The sequence below is a fragment of the Neurospora crassa genome, linkage group I, assembly GCF_000182925.2.
Source record: "Neurospora crassa OR74A linkage group I, whole genome shotgun sequence".
Taxonomy (NCBI): Eukaryota; Fungi; Ascomycota; class Sordariomycetes; order Sordariales; family Sordariaceae; genus Neurospora; species Neurospora crassa.
The window spans coordinates 9407715-9434680 of record NC_026501.1 but is presented as its reverse complement, the minus strand read 5'-3'; the positions used below and the strand labels follow the sequence as shown (position 1 = coordinate 9434680).

The window sequence follows — 26966 nt, the reverse complement described above, 5'->3', positions numbered from 1 at the left end:
ACGGCTCTGGATTTCTTTTTTGTTTTCTTTTTTTTTTTTTTTTTTGATTTTTCTTCTTATCAACCTTTACACCCAGCTGCTGCTACCTTTAGGTAAGTACCTAGAGGTAAATAGGTACCTACTGCTATCAGCGCTATGTTTCAAATTTTCATCATGTTCAAATACAAAATTGTCAAATTTAAAATCCAAAGTGTTCACAACACGAACCCGGCTGGCTGGGACATGATTTCCATCCAACAAAGATCTGGATGAAATTGTTACATACTCGTGTGTGTATTTCTAGTAGGTATTGGACTGGAAAATTAGGAGATACCAGACGAGCACTATACCAATTTGAATAGATATCATCCAGTCCACTAGGGGTACCGAAAAACCAGTACTAGATTGTACAAAAGGGGACCATATTACAGTAAACAGAATCGCAGTCTCGAAAGTACCTAGCCTTTAAGACCATCTCCGGCGAAAGCACCACCCGGTACAGTAATAAATTCACCTCCCTCTTCCCCAAACCCTCTCCCTCCATCTCCTCATCACCAACGCCACAATAAGAAACATCTTCCTACAAATCAGAAACTCCAAGTATTAGCCCACCCATCCTCTCCAACGAAAGATACAAACCGGATTTTGAAGAATCAATTCAAACTTGCATCATCATCACCACCTCCTCCTCTCCCATCGGCACCCCTCTCCTCCCTTCCTCCTCCTTCTTTGCCCACACCCCCTCCGCCAGGTCCAGATCCTCCCGATTCTGCCTCGTCTCCTCCATCATCTCCATGTACCCCCTCTCCAAGTCCCCCACCACATCCACCACTTCCCCCTGTGCATTCACCCAATCCCTCCTCACCCCCAGCTTCGCAGCCGTCTCTCGATGGCTTTGCGCCGTGCACCCCGCAAAACAGCCGCCCACGCCCTTGATTCGGTGGTCACTAAACCGCGGATCGCCCACTTGCAGAATCGTCTTGACGCGATGCGCGGCGATGACGGAGTAGTCGTGGTTGGCGCTGTGGTTGGCGGTGATGAGGTCCTTGAAGACAATGGAGAGCTTCAAGGCTTCGCGGAGACGGTTCAGTTTGAAGAGGGTGAGGCCGTGGCGCTCGAGGGAGACGAGGGTGTGGGAGTGGGTTTGGCCGTACTTTTTGGATGCGAGGGCGAGCGCGTTGCGGTGAACGAGGAGGGGACAGGGGAGGCGAGGTGGTGGTGACGGTAGTTGTTGCGGCGGTTTGTTGGCATGGGATGATGAAGAGGAGGAGGATTCCTGGAACTGGAGACCAAGTTTGGCCAAAGATTCCGAGGCCATTAGGGTCGTGATGTCGTCTTCGCCATAGATGTCTTTGATTTCGTCATAGTGGGCCCACAAGAGGTCCGTCTTCTCGTGGAAGGAGAGCGTCGTGGAAGAGAGGATCTCCTTACGATAGGCGTCCTGTTTGTGAATGTCCATTTTTTCGTCGACGAGCTTGTGTTTCTTGCGATAATCTGCCTTCATCTTCTCAATTGCCTTGTATATTTCATCTTGTTCTTCCCAGGTCAGGTCGGCGACGGCCTTGGGGTTTTGGCCCCTCTCTATCCAGTACTCTGTTTCGATGATTTGGTCGCCACAGGGCTGGAGGTATTCATTGTCAGACTTGATGCCGCTTTCCCAGATCATCTCGTCGGCTCTTTCGAGGGCTTCGAGCCGACCTTCGGGATATCCAGCTTCCATAAAGAGATCGGCTAGGCGGCGGAGGGAGGTAATCACACGCCTGCAGTATTCTCCCGCTTCTCTGGGTGTAACGTATTTTTCGGAATCCGTCTCGACAACCTTACCATTTTCCCGGACATACGAGACCCTGTCCCGTTTGAGGCAAATGTATCTGTTTCGCTCGTAGGCCTCAAGGAGCGTCATGTGGGCCTTGTGCCAGTCTTGACGCTTAACGTAGAAGTCGCCTAGTCGGTCAATGGCTTCGATGGCGCGTCCTTCGTCTAGCCAGCTGTTCTGCTTGTATCGCTGGATAGAGGAGATCAAAAACTTTTCTGCTTCTTCCCAGTTGCCAACACTTTCATTGGCGAGGGCCCAGACCTTGTCGTAATAAGCTTCACGGTACAAATCGCCGATAGCTGTCGGAGGTGCGTGTTCGTTTAGAGCGAGGCCGTGCGGTACCACTTTTGTCCGGTAGCTGAACTCTTCCGGGCGAGATAATTCGGGTATAGATTCAAAAAGGATGCATCGAGCGGAGAGCGCGTACGACTCCTTCTCGGTGAAACCATATTGGTCTTTGGCTGAGGTGTCCAGTCTGTCTCTGGCCCAGGAGTGAACTAGCACGTGCATGGAAAGCGACCGATGTCGGTCTATCCTCACGAGAGAAAACTGTTTGAGGATGTTTGCCCCGCGGCGGAACCAGGCCGGATCCCACTTTCGGTCCTCGTCGAGCTCAATGATGATATTGGCGTTACGGTCGGTGTCTCCCCCAAGTTGCTGATCGATGGGAATTTCTTGCTGTCCCTCCTCCTCGAGCTGCTCGCCTCGCCAGTTGGCCGCTCTCATGAACATTTCTTCGGGTATGTTATCGTAGTGATAGAAACAAATGATGTTGAGAATTTTCATGGCTGTCTCGTAGTCGCGTGCGTGTTGATCTTCGTTGATCCTTCGGGATTGCCTGCGAAGGGCGAGATACGACAAGTCAAAGGTGACATATACAGCCGGATCACCTTCCATGTCTGTGCCTGTCGTTGACTCCTGCCTCTCCCTCAGCAATTTGTCCCGCCTCTTTCGAAACTCCATAAGGTAGTCTTCAATGTTGCGCTCTGTCATGTGGATGTTGGCACCGGCTTGGTCAATGGCTAATGGCAGACAACCCAACTCCTTTACTAGAGCCGTACACTGCTGCCGCTCTTCCGGATCCACGATCGTGCGGTGAAGAGTTTTGATGAAGAAGGTAGTGGCTTCATCATCGTCCATCTCGCGGACTTCCGAGACAGCCTCTGGGCCTAGCCTTTGAAGGAGTGTGTTGGTTCTGCTAGAATACAGCAGATTCCCTCTTCTAGGAACAATGTCGTTGTACTGACCGTACTCGTCGCCCTTGTGAGCGTAATTATCGAAGATGAGGAGCCATCTGCCATTGGAGGCATTCATCCAGTTCAGGACCACCGCCTGAGATTCTTCGATCTTGTCTGTTTGTATCCCAAGTTTTAGTGCGATATTGTGGTAGCTTTGCTGTACTGTGTTTTTGTTGGTGGCATCAAGCCAGAAGACGTGTTCAAACCTAAGGTACTTCAATGTCAGTGAAAGCCCAGAAGGGTGGCAATGTTCAAAGAAGCATGTTACCTGTCTCTGTGAATCTCGGCAAACCTCAAGGCGATTTGCGTCTTTCCGATACCACCCATGCCCCAGAGAAGATATTCCCGGCGCCGCTGGTTGCGCCCATCTGGGTCTGATAGCAACACTTTCGCCATATTCCTGAGAATGTCAGTCCTTCCAGTGAAGAAGTTGCTAGACAATCCCATTGGACGAGCTTGTAGCGACATGGCCACCGCACTCTTTTCCAACTGACCTGTCCAACATAAGTCTCTGAATATAAACGGCAACAGTTACTAGTAATAAACAGTGAACTTACAGACCAAGCCAATCCACGCTCCTTCTGATTTCCTTTCAGCAAGTATCCTCGCAACCTTTTCGATGTGCGCTGCAACTTCAGGAATATCCATATACTTTTCCGTCATCTTCTCCAACATCTTCATCTTCTTGTACTCAGGTAGTTTGACCGCATCGGCCGCGCCAGGAACACTGAAGCGAAAGTATGTCTCGTTCCACCCATCGAGGAATCTAGCAACATCGATGTGCTTGGGATCAGGGTCCGTCAAACTGTCCTTCATCACTTTACCCATTCGCCAGCCCCAAGAAAGACCCTGGCCGAACCACCGACCAGACCTCCTGAGGGTCTTGTCCGCCTTGGTGCCGCACCCAAGGCTCAGGATACATCCCAGCTTGAGGGTCGGATCCAAAGATGTGCCCGCCTCGTTCAAGACTTCGGTGATGGGATTGTTATACCCCAGCGCGCCATCAAGGAATTCTTCCGGTACGTTGTTGTGGCTGATGGTCATCGGGGCAAAGAATGTCGGCGCTGCCGAGGTCGCTCGGGCTGCTTCCCAAATCTTGCAGTTGCTGTATTTCCGGTCTTTGGAAGAGTAACTGCGGAACCGTCGTGGAGGACCAATCTTTGCGGAAGTCACGGCGCAAACAAACGCCTTGCAAGTGGTTGGCTCGTCACTCGGGTCGTACATGAGCTCGCTAGTTCTTCGCTCTTGGACGAGCTTTTTCACTACTGTTTCGAGTGCCTCTGCTCCGTACTTTGCGCTGATCTCGAGCCTCTTTTTGTTGTGCCTGTGGAAAATGACTTTGCCCAAGTCGTAGTACTTTGCCAGAGCTTCTTCAGTGGTCATGCGTAGCCTGCCAAGCAGAATGGCGACCAGTCTGTGGGAAAGAGACAGGTCAGTCTCAGGGAAATGCCCCGTCAAACCAGAGAGATAGGAAGAACGTACCCTCCAGTGCTGGTTCCGCCCATAATGTGGAAGTACTCGCATGGCTTTGGCAACTCCTTGAACCCCTCAATTTCCTGCACCCTCTTCATGATTCTGTGAAGCATCACCACCTCCGACAACCCACGAACTCCTCCACCGTCTAGTTGGTACCGACCGTCGTTAGCTTGGTTGTGAGAGAAACACAGGCTGAGACGTACCTAGGGAGAGCAAGTTGACCGGGCCATCGATTCTCTGGTGCCGTTTCCCTTGATGAACCATCTTGCCTCTTTTTCCCTCCACCTCTTCTTCCAGCAAAAACGAGCAGTATCCCCAAAAGAAAAAAAAAAAAAGAAAAAACAAAAAGAAAAGAAAACCAACGCAAAAGGGTATCACAAAAAGTAAACAATCAGTAGAAAAGTCGTGAACAGCAACGATATCAACCAACCATCAAGTCATGTCAATGTCCAGTCCATCGTGACGATTGAGGCCCGAGGAATGGGAAAAAGCGCCGCCACCATCTTCATATAACCAATCCCACCGTCACCGTCACCGTCACAGTTGCATTGCTTCTCGTTCTTCCTCCTGTTGTTCCCAAGGTTGGACTCGAACAACGGCCGCCCACATTTGTCCACCCGACCACCCAACCCTTACTTCCCTTCCCTCCTCCCCCTCCCCAGTCCCCCTACCCCTGTATCCGTTGCGCGTTCAGCCTGACTCCTCCTCCTCCAAGGTACATGCAGATCAATCAATCAATCCATGTTGTAACCCGCCCCCTGGAGTCTCACGGTGGCTCTATCGTCGAACGAATCGAAACCGCCAGCGCTTAAAGGCGTCCAAAGCCACTGGGCATAGCCGCAGCGTTACATTACAGGAGGGGCGGTACTGGTAGGGAGGGGAGGGGAGGGGGGGGCGCCCCATGGTACCGCGGTTGGTACAGTGCAGATGGGCGAGCGGGCTATCGACACTGCTCAGGTCGAGGATGGAAGTTCGGGAGAGGATACTCTCGAAGACAAATATCTTCGAAATAAGGCACCTGTCATCGACATCTAGGTTAGGTTCTATCCGCTCTGGAGTTGTGCGCAGATTGGGGCTGTAGATAGTGTTTTTGTTCGTGATGATGATGTCCAGCCAGTGCCGGGCATCCAATGGAGACGGGAAGTGGCCCGATGTCCGTGGCGAAGAAGTGGAAGTTGAAGGTCGGAGCGGAGGGCGCTCTCTCATCCCGGCCGCTATGTACCTAATCTTCAGCGGGACGAGCCGCTGTCGTTTCAAGAAAGAAAGAAGCTCAGGTCACAGTGTCTGTTACTGTGTCTACTGTAAGCCCCTGTAACACCACTGAAAGTCCGCTGTGATGGAAAGCGCCAACCTGCATCGAATCCCATGCACCATCTTAATTTTTTTTCCACCATCACCAGTCGTCCACTCGAACATCTCTCAAGCTCCAAAGGGGGTACACCGCGCTCCCACAAAAATCATGGACCTGAACAGTCAGTTAGAGAATAGTAATAAAGCTAAGCTCTTGGCTTGCGGCTAACCACAGAACCACCCTACGATGGAGGAAACCGGCCTGATGGCCTTCCTCGCCGTCCCTTCCCTCCTCCCGTGTGCTGGGACTAGACATGGCTGCATACATGTATTTCACCTATTGTGGACATAGCCTCGGATAGGTTGCCTTCTATCTTTAGTCCTTCGCCTTGAACTCATAGATAAGTGTCCATGGTATCCCAAAACCAAAGCACTCCCGCCACGAAACCGCCTCGTACATGTCATCGATATTTATGAACTTCCACTTCCTTGAATCATAACGTCCGTCTGTATATTCTCAAGCTAAAGCCCCAATACAATGTCTTCTGACGATGAGATCGTCAACATTCTCTCGCTGGGTACGAAGCTCATGGCCTGCTCTTCCGTAAAGTGACTACCTGGCTAACCTGGCCTTCCATGGCACTATACAGACGGCGGGGGCGTTCGTGCCTTATCAGAAGTCATGATGCTTGATAGGATCATGAAAAGGATCCAAGAGAAACAGGGCCTTGCGGAGATGCCGAAACCATGCGATTACTTCCATCTGATCGGAGGTATTGGCACTGGAGGGTGAGTGTCTTTGACCACCATCACTACCTTGCCTAGACATATGGAACGCTTACTCCGGCATCCAGAATCGCTGCAATCCTATTCGGAAGGCTGCGTATGACGACTACCGAGGCTCTCACAGGGTATGAGAACATTGCCAGTGAGATCTTCAGTACTCGAAAGAGGAGACTCGAGTTCTCCGTCGACTTCAGAGAGGAAAAGGTCGAGAAAGGGATGAAGAACATCATGAAAGGCCGCAACGATGGCACGCAAATGAGAGACGAAAAGGGCGAACGCTCTACCGGAAAGTCTTTTGTGGTTGCGCGACGGTCGGATGGCTCATTGCGCCGCATCCGCGCCTATCGTCATGAGCAGAATCAGTTGGACTTCACCATCTATGAAGCCGCAAGGGCAACTGCAGCGAGCATCGAGTCCTCCGGGGACCGGTATTTTTCCGACGAGACCAAAGACTACAAGAACCCGATAAGAGAAGTGCTAGAGGAGGCAACAGAAGTCCTGGAGAACACAGCGAAAGTTGGTTGCGTTTTGAGTCTGGGGGCCGGCACCAAAGACATACATCATCGCGACGAACTGACAAAAGATGGCAAGAAACGACACACCGAAAAGACGAATAGTGACATGAAAAGGCGCTTCGCCAACGTGCCAGACACGTACTTTCGGCTGAATGTCTATGACATGGCTGACAAAGTCGAAGCTAATAAATCCCACGAGATTCCCGCGGTGAAGAGCGAAACAGAGCGGTGGCTAGGCACAAGTGCCATGAGAGGTGTAATCGACCGAATCGCCGATGTCCTCATCAAAGGGACCACATCAGGCGTGACCGTCGACAAACTCACGCTGGATGAAATAAACCCCAAGCCGAAGCAGGAAGAGGAGGAAACCGTCGAATCTCCCCCAGCACAGTCAGTGTCCCATGCCAACACAAACTCAAATCAACTCATTGACTATAACAACAACGACATGGACCCCAACGACCCTACTTACCTCTCAGAACAAGCCGCCCTCTGGGCCCAATACTCCGAATACGCCTCCGCCCTCGGCCCTTCCTCGTCCGAATCCCTCGTCCTCCTCCACCGCATCTTCAAACACATGCTTACCCACGAGCACCTATCCTGCTCGCTCCGCGTCGCCGAAGAGGGCTACAAGCGCAGTCTCGCACGCCACGGCCCCCCCTCCGCGATCACCGCGCTCACCACCTGCTCACATCTCGGCGACGTCATCACGGCGCTGACATTGCTAGGGGAGTTCGCCCGTGCTCATGATCTTCTTGAGGGGCTGGTGGGCATCTTTGTGAAAACGTTGGGTCCAGAGCATATAAACACACAGCAGGCGATGGAGACGCTCGAGGAGCTAAAAGAAAGAAAGCGACAGAGAGAGTGGGGGATGGGGCGGGCCATGTCGATCATGAGGAAACACGAGGACTGGGTGAGGGGAAGGCCGGAGGCGGTGTTGAGGGCTGAGGTCGGGGATGCGGGGTATGAGCAGAAGGATAGGGATTATGTAAATGCCGTGGCAGTTTACGCGGAGATTCCGGTGATGGATGCTTGTAGGGCCAAGGGGGGGTGTAAAGAGACGGGGTTCAGGGAGGTGGACGAGAAGTTGGCGATAGGAGGAAGGACCTCCAAGGATGTAGAGATGGAGATGGGCTTGGTTGATGATTTTAGTTAGAAAGAGGAACCCCAAGGGAGAGGACTGGACTGCTCATGTTTACTTGTGGTGTGGGCCTTTTCAAGGCAGGGAGTGTACCAGTGATGCTGCCATATTACTTGAAGCCTTTGTGTTGCTTTCCTTGGACCTCAGCTGGAGTTCAAATGTTGCTACTGTGCAGAGCGACATCTGGATGTCTTGACTCTTGCCAAACTGGACTGTCGCATGACCTTCAGTTTGCAACTAAAGTAGCAAGTTCTGCAGATATTGGCCATGGCTGCCCTCGCGTTCAGTTCTTCGGGGAAGCAACGGAGTGGAGATTTGGGTATGACCTTCCCAATCCGTCCTTTGAGACGGATCATGCTGACGCTGTGTTGGCTATGTTCGATCTGTTCCTTCCCGTCCAAAATTGCCTTGAGCTCTCGGTCCCGGCAACTCGTCTGCACAGCCAATTGGAATCAGGGCCGGCCTCGCTTCTTTCCAAATCAGCTCGTGTAATGGATTACCCCTTCGCTCCAGACGGAGATTACTTGCTCTGCCCGTGCTTCCATATACTATGGAAAGAGCAACTGAAGGAGAGGAGTTGCCCATTTCTCACGCGGAGCTTGCCTTACTCGAACTTGAGGTCATCAAAGTCTTTCTTGTGCGTCGCTCTTCGCTTCTCGTTTTGTGCCTCCAGCTCGGTTTTCATCACCGCGATGGCTTGCGCCACGGAAGGTGAGCCACGCTGAAGAAGTCTCTGGCTGGAAACTCCTCAACTTGGGTAGAGTCTTTGGGAGCTGGTAGCAGACGGAAGGAGCATGACGTTCTGAGGAGACCTTCTCCAGACGTTGAGCCGATGGTTACCCGAGATAACAACCTAGGTATGCATATAAACCCCGGATCCCCATGTCTCTGAAGCAGTCTTCTTTTCACCATCCTCTTCACCCTTTCTCGATCGCTTTTCACAATTCTCTCAACTTCATCCTTCATCTGCACCAGCACCAAGCCTCTGGGTCACCACTGCTCCATTGACGCCAGCATCATCATGAACAACGGTGTGGACCATGTACTGACCAAACTTTGGTAGCGCTACCGAGCCGCAGCCTTTCACCATCCTCTCGTTTCATTCTTTCCAGGTTTCTCTTCACAAGTTTCTCAGCTCCATCCCCCGATCTGCACCAACACCCAGCCTCTGAATCTGCACCAGCATCGAGCCTTTGGGTCTGCACCAGCATCAAGCCTCTCAACTTCATCCCTCGATCCGCACCAACACAATCATGAACAACAACGCGGACAATGAATTGGCCAGCCTCTGGGAGCGCTACAGAGAAGCAGCGGTTGCTACGGGGGAGGATTCGATGGAGTCCATTCATAGGCTCGAACATGTCGCACAACATCTTTGGACTCAGGGACACTTCTCATGTGCTGTTACCATCTTAGGGTTGGAGGTAAAGACGAGGGAGTGGATCGCGACGAGAAATTAAAAGTTGCGATGACCAAGTCGCGGGGGCGCCTGAAGGTTGGGGACAAGAAAGTTGAGGAAGAGGGAGGCGCATATCTAGGTAGGGATGAAGAAGACTGGCATCTACCTATTTATTAGTTGTGATACGGGAGAAGCATTGATTTGTATGGTCGGAGGAACCAAGTAACGCAAAGACGGCAGAGGACCAACGCATAGGCACAGCAGATATGTAATTATCGACGAGAACGTAAAGTTGGAACTGGAAGGCGTGAGGGCGAGTAGAAGAAAAGAAATAAAGAAAAGGACTCAAGAAGCTAAGATAAAAATAAAGGAGAAAGAAAACCAAAAAAAAAAAATTTAAAAAAAATACGAGCCTTCTGTCCGCCTCACCATTTCCATTCGGTTCAATATCACTCTCTCAACAGAACCATCCATTGGAACTGACATTCTTCTATGTCCTCTCGAATCTTCTACCTCTCATCCAGTACAGCCCAGTCCAGTCAGTTATCCTCCCTCTCTCGACGTACCTTCTTTCCCCGTGCCTTCCCCCTACCCCCTTCCAACTTGCCCTTTCCAACTTGCCCCTTCCCCCTTCCCATTCCCAACCCCTCCCCCCTCCTCTCTCCCCTTTTTAACCTTACGAATCTTCTTCACACATGCACCTCATCTCCTCACCGCCATCACCCCCAAATCCTCATTCTCCCCTCTCAACACTTCCATGTCTTCTTTCATCTGATCAATCATCCCCCTTATACTCGCAATCTCACGCTCCAGACGCTTGATGTAGTCGGCTTTTCGTTGGCGGTGGGAGGACTGGGCGCGGCGGACTTGGAGGCGACGGCGGGTGTGATACTTTTGAGGTTGGCGTTGACTGGCTGTGGAAGTGGAAGTGTCTGTAGAGGTATCCGAGGTAGGAGTTGAAGTACCTGTGGAGGTATCAGTGGAGATACCTGTGGTAGAAGTAGGAGTAGAGGTAGAAGTGGAGGGAGTAGTACCTGTAGAGGTATAAGAATCGGTGTGTATGTGGTCCGTGTTGGACATCGATGGCGAAGGGGGGTCAAGTTGGTGGAGGGGTGCACCTGTGGTTGTATGCGGAAGAGAGAGGGAGGTTGAGGTTTTGCTATTGTTGTTGATGTCGTTGTTGAAGTTGCTGTTGAAGTTGCTGTTGCTGCTGTTGCTGCTGCTGTTGGTGGTTGTGGAGAAGGAGGAAGAAGAAGAGGATGACCGTGGTATGGTAATCATGGTAGATGATAATTTGGTGGGTTCATGTTGTTGAGATGATGGTGATGCTGTGGATTGTTCATTGGTAGAGTAGGTAGATGGGAAAGAAGAGGAGGAGGGTAAGAAAGAAGAAGAAGACGCGTAGGAGGAGGAGGAGGACGAGGAGGCGTAAGAATACATCTGGCTGCAACGATTTGGTCTTTTTGATACTGGATTATGCTGCTAATGTCAAGCAAGCAAAGGCCAAACTTGAACGGGGGTGTAAGTCAACGGGGTTTGTGCTGGTAGAGGTATCGGCTGAGGGTGATAAAGATGGTAAGAGGCCCGGAGTAAGTGTGCTTAATTCCAGACCCGACAGACAGACACATACCTCTACACATATATCATCCAAATCATCATCGTCATCATCGGACATGTCTCCTCCGAGATCAACTCTCAACGAAAAGAATCTCGACGGAATCGGAACGCTCCGCATAAATTTCAACTCAAACATATGATGCCGTGCAGCCATCAACACCAACATCAAGTCTCCGAGTGTCACTCCAAAGTTTCTCGCATTTCTGTCATAGCAAGCAAACATGGAAACCTAACCACCAGTTAAAGTGCCAGAGAGCGACGAGAGTCTGTAAAAATGCTCCAGGTTCACTGACACTTCGTTGGCAGCCTGACCACCACACTGCACCAAACCCAGAAACTCAAATCATTTCGATAACTCAAATACCTTAACCAGGATCGTACCATCCATGTATTCCTGTCTCCAATATAAGAAACTTACCTCATCCAGCGTAGTAATAGTACCTAGTAGCTACCCGCCTTTTTCCCGCCTTCTCCAGCCCTGTCGATATGTCATCCTTCCGGATAGAAATCAAATGATAGAAAGCGGAAGAATAAAAGAACCTTGATGGCCTAGTAGGACCGCCGGTCCGGGGGAAGGGGGGGGGATTGGCAGATCCATTCAACCATCCATAATCCAACCATCCAACCATCCAACCATCGAACCTCGCCCTGAACAAAATAGTTGAGACCTTTGACATCATACCGGGTACCATATACTCCTACCTACTACGCATCATCCAGCGTCTTTGTTACACACCTGCTGATTTTGAGTTCTAGGCAGTTTCTGGATATTTGTATTGTATCTAGATGAGACTCTGGCCAATGTCTTTTCGAATTGTTGTAATGCGTATTACATGCTTGCAACGGCCTCTTTTTTTAAAAAAAAATAAAAAAAAAATTAAGAAGTAAAATAGAATTTACAAGCGGTAGCGAACTGATTTACCTAACCTATTATTGGTCGGTCTCATCTATTTTGTCTCGAACGAGCCAACCATCCATCCATCCATCCACCCCCAGGCACCCAAAAGTTCCTCGCTTGGTGCTGCAATGCACATGGTGACAAATACCTATTTTTTTTTTTTTGTGGGTTAGGGGGGATGCAACGCTGCATGCTTGCACATGTCCATTCACCACTGCAGTGCCCCCAGCTCCGGTGCCCCCGGTCGACGCCTCATCGTCTCATCGATCGAAGAGAAGTGGAAGGTAGCACAAGGCAAGTCTGGAGGTAGCAAAGTGATGAGTAAGGTTGTCACTGCTTCACACTTTACGCTTGACACTTCTGTGAGGACTACTGAGAGTATTGGGCGGCGGGCACTGCCGGCTGATGACATGGAATGATATTTTGCTTTTTTTTTTGTTCTCAGTTCGCTAGTTCTAGAAAGGTAGATAGCTACTTGTTCGAATGGTACTCCTCACCATGGGTGCTGATTCATCCTCCGCTTACATATTCCCTATGTATCTATGGCTCAGGGGTCTCTGTCTCCCTTGATGGACAGCATAGCATAGCATACCTAGCATAGCATGGACAGCCAATGACAACTGGAACCGAAAATAGGTAATTCGCCCATCCATCTATGGTATATCCTCCTCACATCCTAGGTACCCATTCCATTCCATATCATCAATCACTGTTCCTTCGAACCCTTCCTTGCCCTGCCTTGTAGTCCCAACCAAAGAGAAAAAAAGACAATTTTTGAGTTCCGACCCGTTCCCTTCCCTTTTCCTTTCCTCTTCCCCTCCAAAACGCCAAAATTGAGTGACGAAGGTAATGCGCTTTCCCACCGCCGCCGCCTATTCGCCATGCAGATAAAGAAACAGATATGAAACCCCACCGAAAACAAAAAAACAAAATAAAAAACCAACAGAGTTAATGACCTTCCTCCCGGATCACTTCACCACTTCAATCACTCTCGTGGTGTGCAACCCCCTCTTAGATCCGCCTAAAGCTCCCATGGTACCCATCTCTCTCCTCATCCGTACTCTCATCATCTTCATGCTCCACACCCCCAGCCTCCACCTCTTCATCACTCTCATAGTCCGATGCATCCCCAATATCGCCCATGCCATCCTCACTCACATCGTCGTCATCATCATCCTCACTATCACTATCATCATCACCCCCCTTCTCGAGCATAGCAATGCTCCTCCACTCAACGTAATTCTTGTCCAAGTCCAGCCACCTCTTGGCGACCGGCAGCTGGAACGGATCAAAGGGGAAGCACGCCTCGATGTGCGTCCAATTCTCGTGATCGAATTCGAAGCCGGAGTCGCGAAGGGCACCGCCGGTGGCGTACGAAGATGTAAAGAACTGCGAGAGGTGGATGGTCTTGTTCTTTTCGATTTGGGGGTAGATGTAGATCAAGCGGAGGTGGTGCGAAAGGCGGGCGAATTCGTCGACGATTATGGGGGAGCAGCATTTTAGGGGCTGTTGTTGATTTTCGTCAGTAAACGTAACACTCGATACGGGCGGTAAGTGGACGGCTTACATTAAGCTTGCTGGCAATATTCACCTGCAACCGCTGCCTCAAGCCCTTCATCCACGGCAAGTCCTGACCCAAGAAGCTGGCCGGATCGTCCCAGTCAAAGCTCGCGGGGACCTCGTCCCGATCAATCAGATCCCGCCAGCGGAAGCAGAAGATGTACAGCAACCCCTGAAAGTACGCATAATACTGACCATAGCGCCGTATGTCCGGTCCGCGACAGCTGGTGTGGGTGTTTCTGTAGTGATCGATGTAGTCGAGGAAGGTTTGCGCAATCAGTTGCACCTGGTCGCTCTGCACGCGAGCTCCTCGTGCCGTGAAGGATGCCAGGTAGGCGACGGCCGCTTGCTTGACTACGGGCGCCCGGGTAGACTGGAAGGCGATGTTGAAGAGAGTGCCGATAAACATCTCCATTAGCCGGTTGGACTTCATGGCGAACTTGAAGAGGAGGTATTGCGTGTGGCGCGATTTGAGGTGAGGGAGGATGACGTTGACAAAGTCTGTTAACAGATCCTCAAAGGTGGCTAGTGCCTCCGGGCTATCGGGGTCGGCAAAGACGGGATCATAGATGGAAAAGAGGAGATCGAGAATGGCATCCATCGTTTCCAGCTTGCTTTTCAGCAGAAGAATTCGCCTTGTCTGCTCGTCACTTTCCTCCTCGTCTTCGTCGTCCGAATCGGCGTCGCTCATGGCATCGTCATCCTCATCATCGCTCTTAGCGTTCGAAGCTTCGAGTTGCCGTAGAACCGCCCGTGTGGTCTCGTCGTCGTCGTTCTCCAGATCCAGTGTCATTTCGACGTCCAGCTTCACCAGTCGCGAGAGGATTAGCTCCATTATGTCCCGTTCCAAGTCTGGCTTGTCCACCTTGAGCCTGAGCAAGTGATCAATGTATTCCATGTGTCTTGTCTTCGATTCTTCGGTATGTGGGAAGTTGTGGGTAACGATATCGAGTATCATCGGTCGTGCATCGGCGTAGAGCTCGAGGAGGTATTTCAGACCGAGATGTAGCCGCTCTTTCTTGGTCTCGCTATCGACGGGCGGAAACCCCGGTACGACTTCTACCGTCGAGGTTCGTGTCTCGGTAAACTTGTCGACCATCATCGAGAGTGCCTGTTGCCTGAAATACACCTTCGCAGACAAGGCTGCCAGTAGCTGAATGTACGCTCGTGCAAAAACATCGTCCCTGTCTAGCCACGTGCAATTGAGCACCGCCCGGATGAGTCCCGAACACGATCTGTCCAGCAATGGCGCATGGCTGGTCAAGGCAACGACGTAAACCTGGAGGTCTTGTGGTTGTGGTGCATCGGCGTCTTCCTCTTCAGCAATTGTTCGCTTCGGGCTCGGGCAAAAGATTTCCTTCAGGCCATCGTAGTCTTCATCGTCACCGCGGGCATGACCCTCAAGGGCCTGCTTGACCTCGCGCTTTGCGTCGTCCAACGTCTTGCCACCAAATTCCTTGATCATGTTGAGCTTGTCGTTGAACATGACGGTTTTCCTCTTCTTGGCGGGGCTGCTGCCTGGGAGGCCGTCGCTACTCTCACCGTCCTCTTCCCTGGACCTTCTCCCAAGCACTGTGGTCGGCTTTCGTAGGATGGACTTGATGGCGGATGAAGTGAGCGGGGTTGCCTGCGATCGGGTTGCGACCGGAGTGAGAGTCGTCATGGTCGAGAATGGGGGTGGGCGGAGAATATTCGCCGTCTACCGGGGGTTGGACGATTATCTGGTGATTATTTTGTCGATAGGAAGTGGATCCCTGGGAATCGATTTGGCCGGCAGAAAAAAAAAAAAAGAGACGATGATTATGACTAGCGTGGTGGTGTTGGTGGAAATGGCAAAAGTACGCAAGTACTTGGTCTGTCGTTCAGGTTCTCGACATGCACAGAGACGTCTTGACTGCCCAGTGGCGGACAGGTGATGGTACGGTGATCAAAGTGTGTCTCGGCTCCCGTCGCAGATTTGACCAGACAACAATGGCATAATTGTCGAGTTTGAGATTACAACGAAGCGGATGAGAAGCGAGAGACAAGGTACGGGAGTCTCCTTGGGCCAGTGTGGTATTCCGCTCCAGCTTGGTCTGTTCTTGGTCGCTGGCCGCAAGGATACGGCTTGAAAAGAGTTTGTTTACGCTATGATGGATGAGAACTGAAAGACGACAAATCAATTGCAACTGGGCAATGTTTTTTTTCTGATCTGTTTAGTGAGCGGGAAGCCTCCATTTGGTCCCCACAGAATGGCACGTGCCCACCAGTCTATGTGCGCCCGTGACCGACAGATTCGGAAGGCGGTCAGCTTCTCGGTTTCGGTGAGTGACACTTGATTACATAACCACCATCATCGAGCTCAACCTCCCAAGTCCCCAAATTCCCATGTCATTCCGTATCATACGCATCGTGACATGGGCCAAAGCAAATATCCAAGACGTTCAACATACCTTATCATAAAAAGTCACAAAGTTATACTGATAACTTGTTCGTTCTCGAGTCTAGTCCTAATGTAATTGCTACTTGTTGGCATGTCCTACCTTTTCGGTCAGAGCCACAGAGACAAAAGAGCATCAACCCCAGCTCTCTGACCAAGAAAGGGAACCACACAGCCCATTGTTGGTTTGCTTGTAAGCTTGGCACTCCTGGTATACTGGACGAAATTCATCCCAAACTGTTGTCCCAAGTCCCACAAGGATGAATTTAATGGCCCAGTAGGGATTGAAAAGAAATTCACAAGATTCAAAATGACAGTGAACTTCTGGGAAAACTTCTTTAAAGTAGGATTGCCCTCTAGTCATGGAACTAAATAGACCAACCAGCTACAAAAACAACATTCAAGCCAGTAGTATTGGACTGTATTCATAACCACTCTTTACGCCAGCTAGCCGACTAGATACCAATTTTGATGGCCGCTCCTGTATCTTTGTAGACCAAACAATATCCACCCTAGAAAAAACGAAAGGAAATAAAACATGGCAACGTAAGAGGCTGCTACTTCTTGTCTGGGTAGGTCAACAAGCAACAGCCCCATGGTTATACACACATCAGAGACTCGGTAACAGTGAGTATGCTTTTCGTGATCCTCTCCCGGCTACAGTCGCAATGTGCAGCCTTTCTGGCGACGCGCCGACTTCTCCTGAAGACGTTGGTTCATTCGCAACCGGATCATCGAACGTCTCATGAGAGCATGACGCCTTCTGGACCCGGTTTTAATTTGTCCCTATCAATCACAGGCTAATGGGATGCCTGCTTGGGGCCAACAACCAGAGGGTCCGAAAATACTGCCCGTGCTTCTAGGGCTTGGAGAACTGCTGGGTCGTAGAGGGATTCATTCTTGCTGACAACCGCCCACGGTCCGCTGGCTCCTAGTACCCTTCAGCGCCGCCACCGTTGTGTCCTGTCTGAGCGCCATAGAGGTTGTAGCCTGAAGCATCGCCACTTTCTTGCTGGCCACCGAGATCGTTGCTGGAAAACCCGCCTTGTCCAGGTTGGTTCTGGCCCTGAGGCGCGCCGTAGCCTTGGCTGCTGGGTCGATTTTGCTGGTTCTCGCTACGATTTGTCTGATTCTGCTGCTGCTGGAGTTAGCCGGGTTTTCATGTTTTCCCGTCCCGTCAAGACCGCCATTGTCATGTCTCGGTGTCATATTGGGCGAAATACCACGAGACAGCAACAACATCGCTAGTACCAAAGGAGCCTCACGGAAAAGGGACTTGTGGAACGGAGACTTACTTCTCTATACTTGGAAAGATAAATCTTGAGAGCTTCGGCATAATTCTCGAATCCCAGGGACGTCATTGCGAACAAGATGTCCTCGCCGTTTACGGTCTTGCGCTTTTCTTGCTGGCATTTTTCCGAAGCTGTGATAGGTCAGATTCAACTTCTTCCTCTGACTGGATGACTTTTGACGCTGCGAGGAAGATTGGCTGTCATTGTACGTACCTTCGCTAGTGATAAACGAGATGAACTCGCTCACGCACTCTTGCATGCACTCCTTTGCCTCCTTGGCTATCTTTGCATTTTCGGGAAGCGCATTCTTCATAATGCGGGCGACTGGGGCAAAGTTGCGTATGTTAGCATCGTAGGCATCACATCGATCGGCTTTGGAAGACGAGGAAGAAGCGCGCGGCGCTTCGGGCGACTTGGACGACGAATGGTGAGACATGGAAGTGTATAGAGAGTATGCGCAGCGCTTGTTCTGGAAGTGCTCTCAAGCCCAAAGCAGTAGCGGAAGCAGCAAGACAGAAGCGAAGCCAGTCGGAGACGGTCTCGGGTCTGCTTCTCGTCGCCAAACCCCCAGCCATGAATGGACATGGTGCCATGCAAGCGCAAGCGGGCGTGCTGCCCTGCTCTCTGTCTGGCCACGGCTAGAGCACACACAGACACACACACACACATCCTCACACACATCCTCACACACATCCTCACACACGCTCCCACGAGGGAGGCGGGCGCACACACGAATCATGGTCTGTGACTGTCCACAAAGACCAAGAGACACAAAGAGGCTCAAGGGCCCGCCGGCACCGAGGCAGAGGCCAGAGACAGACGGGGACGGGTAGAGGTAGGTAGGTCAAGAAGGGCACGAAGGCAACGAGGTGTGTAACATACCATTGGCTATGGGCAACCACCGGTCCTGTTCCTTGACTTCGAACTCATACTGGTTGAGCCCGCTCGAGTGTGGGTCCTGAGGGTCGTTCATTTGTGGTTCCTCGCCGGGTGACGGTGCACCTTGTTCGACATCCTTTGAATTGGATTGGGGGGAGTCGGACATATTTGGCTACCTGCAGCGGCTGCTCACGTCTTTCTAAATTCCTTGGACTGCCAACTCGCACAGACTGGATTAAGGTAGATGATGTGTCGTTGGACACGTTGCAAGGGTGTTAGGTAAGGCTTGAGGCCACTTTTTTTTTTCGGGGGCGGCTCGGCCTGCAGGCGACTGCGTCAATCGTCCCCCCTGTTTTTCGCGTGTCCAGGGATCCTTCAGGCTGTGATGGGGGGGCCGGGGCTGGGCACGACGGGGAACTTGATGGGGTACCTTGGGGTGGACTGGTGGCGATGAGAAGAAGGAGGGACGGGAGAAGCCCGAGACAGGATATGGCAGCCCGAACCCGAAGCAAAGGAACGCTCCGACCTTTACTGGTCTGATGTCTCTTTGTAGCGGCACGCTCGGTACCTGTAGCGATAGGTAGCGAGGAGTGAGGGGGCTGTTCCGGGGTGTGGATGGGGTGGCCCGACAAGACTGGTGACTGGACGGGGCACTGCGGGTCCTACCCAAGGGTACAGGGTGGTGTCTCTAGCGCGGAGACTGTCTGCTGCCTCTGGGGCTCTGGAACCTTGCCGGCGCCGGCGCCCGCTGGATATTGTAGATCGCCTTGCTGCAGGCAGGACTGGTGCGGTCGTAAACAGGATGACCAACGGTCACCACCAAGATCTGTGGGTGTATGTATGTATGTATGTATGTATGTATGTATGTACCGCAGTGGGTGGGTAGACTGACCCTGCCGCAAGTATATTCCCGTGTGCCTGGATTCAACGTTTCGTCAAGTCCGTTCTCTTGCTGCTGCCGATGGCCTCCTGATGTTGTGTGTCTCTGTGTACACACGGGTCGCTGTTACACCATACGGCGATGGGCTGGCGATGGTTGGTTTCTTTTGGCTCTACTGTCCGGGCCAGCGCAGGGCAGAGCAACGCGTTTTGTTTCTTTGGACTCGCGGTAGGGGTACGTAGAGAACAGTAGTGTAGATTGTACTGTGTATCGTCGATGATGATGACGATGCTGCTGCTGTCTGCCTGGTCTTCGCCTCGTGGAAAAGGTAACCTGCAAAAGTCGCGTCAGAAGAGCAGATCCAGTCATGTCAAGAACCAATACTTGGCCGGACGTGGGACTACGACGGTGGATTGGACTGGGATGGGTTTGGGGACAGCTGGAGACAAGACGGGGCACGAGGTGGCTTGATGGAGACAAATAGGTGACTGTGTGGAAATGTCCAGTAGAAGCTACCAGGACCGGGAAGGCTGGGATGGGCGTCTGAGGTCGATGTGCCCTTCCTTCCATCACTTGGACTGCCGCGTTCCTGCTGGGCCAGCAATAGCAAGCAGCAAGCAGCAGCAGCACCTCATAGCACCGAACTCATGGCGCTCACGTAAAGAACGGCATGACTGTAGTATAGTGTGCCTGTGTGCTTGTGTGCTTGTGTGTGTGGTGGTGATTGTGCGCAACGATGCAGTGCGCGCATGGCAGCATGGCAGAAGCAGCAAGGCAGTCTGACTCCTTCACGAGACTCCATCGTCTCTGGGGTGTTGTGGTTTCTCACGATGTATGTGTACGTACCGGTGGTGGTGGTAGTATGTAGTATCAATACGATACTTGGATAAGTAGTGTAGAGATGAGTGGTCTGTATCTTCGCGTAGAGTACAAAAACGGGTTTCTGCTTTGCCCTGGTCGGGGTGTCGGACGGCGTGTGTATCCACGTCGAAGAGGAGTGGGTGTGGTGTTTGACTGGGGCGCGTCAACGGTTGGTAGGGTACCTCTTGGGTTAGGGCGTCGAGATATTCCTGCTACTAGGGAGGGGAGGTGGAAGATGGATGCCGAATCTCCCTACTAGTGGATAATCCAGGTATGTATGGTAGGTAGGTGTCTGAGTTGGCCAGTATGGATGGATGATGGATGTGTGAATGTCAAGTGGAAGTCAGGTCTGGCTGCTGTCGTTGTCGTTGTCCCCGTTCCCTTGCGTGTCTGAGATGCATGGCCGGGAAACACAAATCCAAGACAAAGCCGACTCGTGGGGTTCCGGTTTGGTTCTCTTGCTTGTCGTGACAGTCCTGTCAGCTCTCGTTGACAGGCAGCTAGCTAACTCTCTTGGTCTCTAGGTACCCAAAACAGCCGACTGCACTAACAATTTACTAAAAGAAGGAAATCGGGGAAGAGACGAGCGGCATGCGGGAGAAGCGGGTCTCAACCAAAATCATACGCCGCAATTCACCCCGGATAGGCATAGCTGCGTTGTAAATGTTCCGGCGGGTGAGCGACCATCCCGGCTTCCACTTCGCCAGCACAACGTCGGATTTTACGTACAGTATGTCGCAGAACAACAACGACACCAACGACAACACACCTTACTCTCACTCTACATTGCTGATATATTGACAATGGCACATAAAACACCCGAATCATACATTTGTAGTAGTGTCTGTCTGGGCAATATCTATTGCCGCCCTTCTTGTCGGCATCATACTGTCCATGTGGCCCCTCAATTTGACAACTACAACTCCATCGATGTCAATCCACCACCAGAATGGAGACTGACGCTTTCGTCGTTTGTACAACTAAATCCAGAGACTCCAAAGTCCAAAGAACCTGTTCCCCTCATCCGGCCCCGGCGTCCTTGCTGTTACATACATGATCCTTTAGGTATCCGCCTTCCCCACCTGGGCCGATGGATATCATCAGCGCCCATGACGACTACATAGTCACCCGACTGCTAGCACGAGACGTACTCCGCGCCCTCAACGAGACGTCAATATCTGATGGATATCCGTACACAGTAGACCGACAAGAGCGGTGAAAGTGCGTCATCCGTGACCTCCTCACAAAGGGTTGCATGCTTGTTGCGATTATTACCTAGCAAGGATAATGCGCAAAGCAACAGCCACTTCTTTCTTTTCCAACTCACCAGGAAAACAAGGTCCAACAGTTGAATATCTCTTCATGATTCCAGATATGTATGATATCTTGGCGGAACAGCAACCCCAGCTTCAGGGCGACGAATGCCTGGAAGGTGGGTGGAGACAGCCTCTGATTCGACAATGGCTGTGACATATCAACACCATCTACAACCCAAGCAACAGGCACGAGGAGGCTGAAGGAAACCCAGAAGCCCAATCGGTGCCCTGAAATCCAACAACGGCTTTTTAGGCCGAAAGGGGCTGGGGATCTATTGTTTGGGGGTCCAAAGGAGATCCCAAAGGAGAGGAGTGTGTGATGACTGGCTGGGCTCTTCGTTATCACCATCTTCCTGTCATGATATGCCCGCCCCTTCTTTCGTTTCCCACGATGCGGGTAACCATTCACAGCCATTTTCACTGTTCTCCAAACACGAGTCTGGGACAACCTCAAAGACCACGCTCAGTGGTTGTCACAAAGCCAGTTCTTCGCCAATAATCGATTTTACCTGGGATTTCGACAATCTCATTGGGAGATATTCCGGAAATTGTCGCAGAAATCCCCTGTTGGCTCAACACGCTATCACTGTCACGGGTCTCCTCAATCGCAAAGTTCAGACAAAAAATGGTTGGGGCTGGCCAACAAAAACCCGCGTTTCATGATGTGCTGCTGTACGACAGGACCGTAACATATCACAAGCATTCAAGCTAAACGGCGGCTTACTTACATTCAAGCCATTTAAAGCGGAGAAAATGACGCCGGCGTTCCGCCCGCCGACGGCAAGTCCGTCATAACCGTTCTTTGCATTTGTCCGTCCGCCCGTCATCTCAGACAATCTCGCACACGCAGTAGCTCATCACCAGTCTTTTGGCTTGCTTTGCGTTGCTTTGCTTTGCTCACTCGCGGGTTCCAGTCCAATCGAAGCCCAACCAACCAACCGCATGCGCTGGCTGGGCTTGGGACGAGGAAGGTTTCCGGCCTCCCGGTTGGGCACTGAGACGCGCCCCTTTGTCGCTAGGCTGCAGTGAGCCTCCTTGGGAATGCCATGCCAGGATGGACATGGGACAACTCATCAACCACACCACCACCACGACCACCACAACCATCATATCCAGCATTCTTAAGCACCCCCAAAAGCACAAGTATGCCGTGACAACTGTCAACTGATTGTTTATGCCTTGCGTGTAAATATTGAAGTAGGATGATGGCCTAACAGCTCTTGGTTATTCCATTTCTGGAGAACTTTTCCGCATCCTTTCGGTTCTGCTGCTGATGTCGGCCGCCCCTTGACAACTATCAACATCGGCATCCATGATATGACTCTAAGCACTATCGATTTCGTGTTGCTGAAAACAGAAAGCACCCTAACGCGACGTCATCGCCCTGTAGCTCGTTCTCGATCATTATCGCCTTCACATGCCGAACCTTCCTTGCCCTTGAACACGTCAACAACCGACCACCCTTGGTGACATGGCATCGTCTATCCACTTGAACCTTTATTTTTCACTTGCTTCATTCGGGCTCCTCCTCACACTGACAAATCCGTAATGGTGGTTGGGGGGTATTGTATCCGTACACTATACCTGATGAAATCTCTCTCTATCTTCCTCCAGCATATCATACCGTCTATCTCCTCATGACTGAACAACCTGGACATTGTTCTTCTTCTGTATAGTTTGAAAAATCAGTCAGTCGGTTGACCATTTCTCATATCCAGCTCAGACACTTGCATAGCCCAGAAAAAAAAAAAAAAAAAAAAAAAAAAAAAAAAAAAAAAAAAAAAAAAAAAAAAAAAAAACACAAGGACACAACATTACCTTCCACTTATCCAGCTCCTCCTGCTTGTTCTGGTACTGCTTGACCAAGTCGTTCAGAACCTTCTTCAAACCCTCGGCGTTGGTCTTCAAAGCGGGGATCACGTCCTCCACCGTCCTCTCGACCAGGACGCCATTGATCATGCGGAAGCACTTGCGGTCTGCCGGGAGAGGGTCCAAGGTTTCGAGGACGAGTCTATTTTCGGCGTCAGTTCAGTTTTTCCAAGATCGGGATTCATGGTCAGATCTTCCCAAGGTAAGGGTATGGATGAGGAGTTAACTGGGGAGTAGTAAGAGATATGAGAAGGGCGGTGTGGCAAAGAAAGAATTATGAATACGAGGAGGCAAGAAGCAAGAAAGATGGAAAGACACGGAAAGGGAAAGTGTTGAGAGAAGGAAAAAGAAAACATCAACCATCCATCAACCACGCCGCAGTAAAGCGGTGTGATGACATGTATGAGATCCCACAACGAGAAGAGGGAGGGAAGGGGTCATAGCATGACCGATGAGTGAGGATTTCACACCATCACCATCACCACCTGCTTCAAGTCGGCTGTGGCGGCTAAACGAAAAGGAAACCTCAAGTCCCAAGACCGAACATCGAGATGCTTACTTATGCTCTTCGGCCTCCTGCTCAACATCGCCAATCTTCTGGGCAATTTGTTGCAGAGTGTTCTTGTAAGTGGTGTACTGAAGCTGAAGGTCTGTTCGAAGGAAGCTGTCAGTCACCTCTACGTACGTCTACGTACAATCGACAAGGATGCCCCTCTTCTTTGGACCCTTGGAAGGACAGGACATGAGAACACTGACCTTGCTGCTTCTTCGCAGCTGCTGGTTGTTGAGCCATCTTTGTCGTCTGATCTGAAATCGTCGCTACAGTCTTCACAGTGAAAAGTGAGAGGTCTGGTCGTTTTGTTCAAATCGGATAGAAGACCAGGCAGGCAGTTCAAAAGAGTTGACAGTTGCTCTGGTGCGAAAGCTAGGCCAAAAATGTTGTTCTAGTGCTCAGGAGGTCCCAGTGTTGCTTGAAAGAACCGTTGGAGGGGCAATCAATCACAGGCCTCTCTTGGGCTCCCCAAGTAAACTCTGGTTGGTCAAAGCTTCCAAGCACCTACCTACACAGTAAGTAGCTCCGAGCGGTCCAGGCCTGCCGCCGCGGCCGCGCTTTTTTGGATTTGTCTTGTCTGTTTGATCTTCCCGTCTTGTCGCGAATCACAACCCGATCACCCCCAGATCACCTTTTTGGATTGCGACAACACCCGACAACGACTTTGGTCTCAGTAGCTGTTCCTCCGTGACAGCACAAAAACTCTATCTAAGATGCATCCTCTTTTGCATACCAAGGACAATGCCGGTACGTTTTCTTTTTCCTCCTCCTCACCTCCCTCTCGACGCATCATCCCACCAAACAACCCCTCTCATTCCCTTCCAACCAACGGTTGCTGACAACTCACCTTTCTCCCCAACTATAGCCTGCCACGACGTCATGGTCGCCTTCGAAGAATGCCACGCCCGCGGCTTCCTCTGGAAGTCCATGGGCATGTGCAACGAGCTCAAGGAGGAGCTAGCGGCCTGCCTGCGCGCCGAGCGCTTCAAGACCCAGAAGATCAACCAGAGCAGCGTGGCGGACAAGAAGGCCATTATCCGGCAAAAGTGGAAGGAGATTGATGAGAACTCCTAAACATACTACGCACGATATTCTGGATCGAGAAGAAGAAGAACAACAAGAAGAACAAAACCGAAGCCGAGCGGTGGACCGAGCGAGCCGAGCGAGCGATGCATACGCCCGACTGTGACTCGATACCACCACCAATCATTACTCTGCCTCTCACGACACGACCGATGCGCCGCCATACCTTACCTACCTACCTACGACGTTCGACGCCCTTTGGCTTAAGGCTAGAAGCAATGGATACTGTCTGTGGGAAACAGCATGTACAAAGAGGAGGTGGTGGATGAGGCAGAGGAAGAACTGAAAGAGGAAGGGAAAAGAAGATCCAGAATTCAAAAAAAAAAAAACCAAAAGTCATACCGACCCGGAGGCTCCGAGACATACACACATACACAGACCATCAAGGTTCACACAATTGATACCCCTCACCCACCCACCCCATTCATTCCATATCCCATCACAACCATACGAGAGAGAGAGAGAGAGAGAGAGAGAGAGAGAGAGAGCATATGGGCGGCGCAACTTGCATTTTGTTTCCTTTTTTTTTTTCCTTTTCACATGTAACATTGGATACTGGACAGGCAGAAGAAGAAATATCACTACTCCCCTCTACCAAAACACCCTCCCGCCCCCGACACCGGTTATTTTGTTTTTTTCTGGTCGGCTCCCTCAAAGAGTCTTGCGGAAAGCATCACCAAAGGTATACAGCCCAAAAGCAGCAATGGCGCTGAGCATCATGGGCACAGGCTTGCGGAGCTTAATGGCGCGGGGAAGGGAAGCGCCGCCGAGGACGACGGAGGCGAGGAGGCCGAGCTCGACGCCGTAGGGCTGGTTGTTTTGGATGCGGTAGCCGCCGAGGCCGTCTGTTGTTTTGCGAAGACCGTCAGCGATAATTTCAGTATAAGGGTCGAATGGTAAGTAGGATGAAAGGGAGAATGAGGTATGGCAGAGGTGGGTATTCGAGGTTTGTAGAAATTGGTAGATTGGCGCGCTAGCTGAGTTCGGGAGGTAGGCAGGTAGATATAGATAGATCGGATGCACTCATAAAGGTAGTGTAGCATGTAGGTAGGCATCGCGATCCGGGATCATGGGACGAAACACATACAAAGAAGACCGACAGCGCAACCGGCAATAATGGAAGGCTTCGACTTGGTGCGGGCATAGCCGGCGATACCACCGGTGACCGTGAGAGCGGAGAGGACGTAGGCGGGGAGTTCGAGGCCCTGTTTGAGTTTGATGCGATTGCAATTGTTAGCATGACCTGAACAGCTCCAAGCATCTAAGCAATCCCGTTGTATGCCTCGGCCTCTCTCCAGCTTGCCATTGCCATGCCAATCGCTAGGTAGGTACAGGTAGTTCTAGTCAATTGAACGCAAGCTCGACCATAGCTGTCCTTCCGTCTCCTTAAGTTGGTATCACCCAGGCGAAAACTCACCATTGTGAATAGTGTTATCGTCTTAGTTTCCGTTGTTGTTGTTGTTGTTGTAGTTGTAGTTGCTCGTTCAAAAAGATCATTGACAAGTTCCGTCGGAAACTTACCGAGCAGCTAAGGTAACTGTACCAGCACTAGAGGTAGCGAGCAATGTCCGGGTCCAGTCCGCGCGCGCAACGGGATCTTGGGGGACTCCGGTCGGTTGCGATCGGCAGGCAAGCTCCGACAGACACTGCTCAACAGATTCGCTAATTGCTGATTGGGAGCTCGGGCCACTTTGTCATAACTTACGAAAGCTCCGAACGAAGCAACGAAGGTTCGGGAAGAGCCGAGGATGACGTCTTGGGAATTCGGTCCTAACCCTGAGTGAGCAAATACCCTAACCCGGCACGGGCCTACTTGATGGTCTGGACGAAAGTGAAGAGAAGGCGATGAAGGAAAGCTCCGTCTTTTCTTGTCTCTTTGTAGGTACTTGGGGGGTTCTGGGCGCCAAGGCTTTCTTTCCCCCCTACATTCCATGTAGGGGGAGCCGAAAAGTTGGGACAGTATTTTAAGTTGGGACATCAGGAATCTGAGCGTTTCCTATAGAAAAGTGTTAGCGAAGCGACTTTAGTCAGCTATTCAACTACTAAATCTTTTCCTAAAATTCCGAAAAAAATTCCAGTATAGAATCCTTACTAAGAAG

The 26966-nt window shown here is 51.2% G+C and overlaps 8 protein-coding genes across 9 annotated transcripts; 2 read left to right on the top strand and 6 right to left on the bottom strand.

The window, feature by feature from the left end:
- Nucleotides 1–184: 184 nt before the first annotated feature.
- Nucleotides 185–5089, bottom strand: NCU09244 (hypothetical protein). The gene is made up of 5 exons (XM_959586.2): nucleotides 4713–5089; nucleotides 4516–4654; nucleotides 3591–4447; nucleotides 3302–3527; nucleotides 185–3239 (listed from the first exon to the last, which is right to left on the bottom strand). The coding sequence occupies exons 1-5, from the start codon at nucleotides 4771–4773 to the stop codon at nucleotides 638–640; spliced, it is 3885 nt and encodes a 1294-aa protein (XP_964679.1). The 5' UTR covers nucleotides 4774–5089; the 3' UTR covers nucleotides 185–637.
- An 817-nt stretch (nucleotides 5090–5906) lies between these two features.
- NCU09245 (hypothetical protein) lies at nucleotides 5907–8735 on the top strand. Its single transcript, XM_959587.2, has 3 exons — nucleotides 5907–6377; nucleotides 6450–6588; nucleotides 6654–8735. Exons 1-3 carry the CDS (start codon nucleotides 6338–6340, stop codon nucleotides 8254–8256), a joined length of 1782 nt encoding a protein of 593 aa, XP_964680.1. The 5' UTR covers nucleotides 5907–6337; the 3' UTR covers nucleotides 8257–8735.
- A 1607-nt stretch (nucleotides 8736–10342) lies between these two features.
- NCU16494 (hypothetical protein) lies at nucleotides 10343–11080 on the bottom strand (the record flags this gene model as incomplete). The annotated part of the gene is made up of 1 exon (XM_011395142.1): nucleotides 10343–11080. One exon carries the CDS (start codon nucleotides 11078–11080, stop codon nucleotides 10343–10345), a length of 738 nt encoding a protein of 245 aa, XP_011393444.1.
- Nucleotides 11081–12581: 1501 nt separating this feature from the next.
- Nucleotides 12582–15868, bottom strand: NCU09247 (hypothetical protein). Its single transcript, XM_959589.2, has 2 exons — nucleotides 13723–15868; nucleotides 12582–13661 (listed from the first exon to the last, which is right to left on the bottom strand). Exons 1-2 carry the CDS (start codon nucleotides 15376–15378, stop codon nucleotides 13167–13169), a joined length of 2151 nt encoding a protein of 716 aa, XP_964682.1. The 5' UTR covers nucleotides 15379–15868; the 3' UTR covers nucleotides 12582–13166.
- Nucleotides 15869–16456: 588 nt separating this feature from the next.
- NCU09248 lies at nucleotides 16457–20586 on the bottom strand. 2 transcript variants are annotated; one of them, XM_011394963.1, is made up of 5 exons: nucleotides 20032–20586; nucleotides 18309–19518; nucleotides 17640–17750; nucleotides 17430–17557; nucleotides 16457–17269 (listed from the first exon to the last, which is right to left on the bottom strand). In XM_011394963.1, the coding sequence occupies exons 2-5, from the start codon at nucleotides 18469–18471 to the stop codon at nucleotides 17066–17068; spliced, it is 606 nt and encodes a 201-aa protein (XP_011393265.1). In that variant the 5' UTR covers nucleotides 18472–19518; nucleotides 20032–20586; the 3' UTR covers nucleotides 16457–17065. The 2 variants fall into 2 exon arrangements, with proteins under 2 accessions (XP_011393265.1, XP_011393264.1); XM_011394962.1 differs by having other exon boundaries at nucleotides 16457–17266.
- Nucleotides 20587–21541: 955 nt separating this feature from the next.
- Nucleotides 21542–24212, bottom strand: NCU09249 (prefoldin subunit 2). Its single transcript, XM_959591.2, has 4 exons — nucleotides 23988–24212; nucleotides 23791–23881; nucleotides 23181–23373; nucleotides 21542–23030 (listed from the first exon to the last, which is right to left on the bottom strand). The coding sequence occupies exons 1-4, from the start codon at nucleotides 24022–24024 to the stop codon at nucleotides 22998–23000; spliced, it is 354 nt and encodes a 117-aa protein (XP_964684.1). The 5' UTR covers nucleotides 24025–24212; the 3' UTR covers nucleotides 21542–22997.
- A 173-nt stretch (nucleotides 24213–24385) lies between these two features.
- NCU09250 (hypothetical protein) lies at nucleotides 24386–25344 on the top strand. The gene is made up of 2 exons (XM_959592.2): nucleotides 24386–24531; nucleotides 24650–25344. The coding sequence occupies exons 1-2, from the start codon at nucleotides 24498–24500 to the stop codon at nucleotides 24856–24858; spliced, it is 243 nt and encodes an 80-aa protein (XP_964685.1). The 5' UTR covers nucleotides 24386–24497; the 3' UTR covers nucleotides 24859–25344.
- On the bottom strand, nucleotides 25330–26665 carry NCU09251 (hypothetical protein). Its single transcript, XM_959593.3, has 3 exons — nucleotides 26285–26665; nucleotides 25955–26072; nucleotides 25330–25712 (listed from the first exon to the last, which is right to left on the bottom strand). Exons 1-3 carry the CDS (start codon nucleotides 26285–26287, stop codon nucleotides 25519–25521), a joined length of 315 nt encoding a protein of 104 aa, XP_964686.1. The 5' UTR covers nucleotides 26288–26665; the 3' UTR covers nucleotides 25330–25518.
- Nucleotides 26666–26966: the final 301 nt, after the last annotated feature.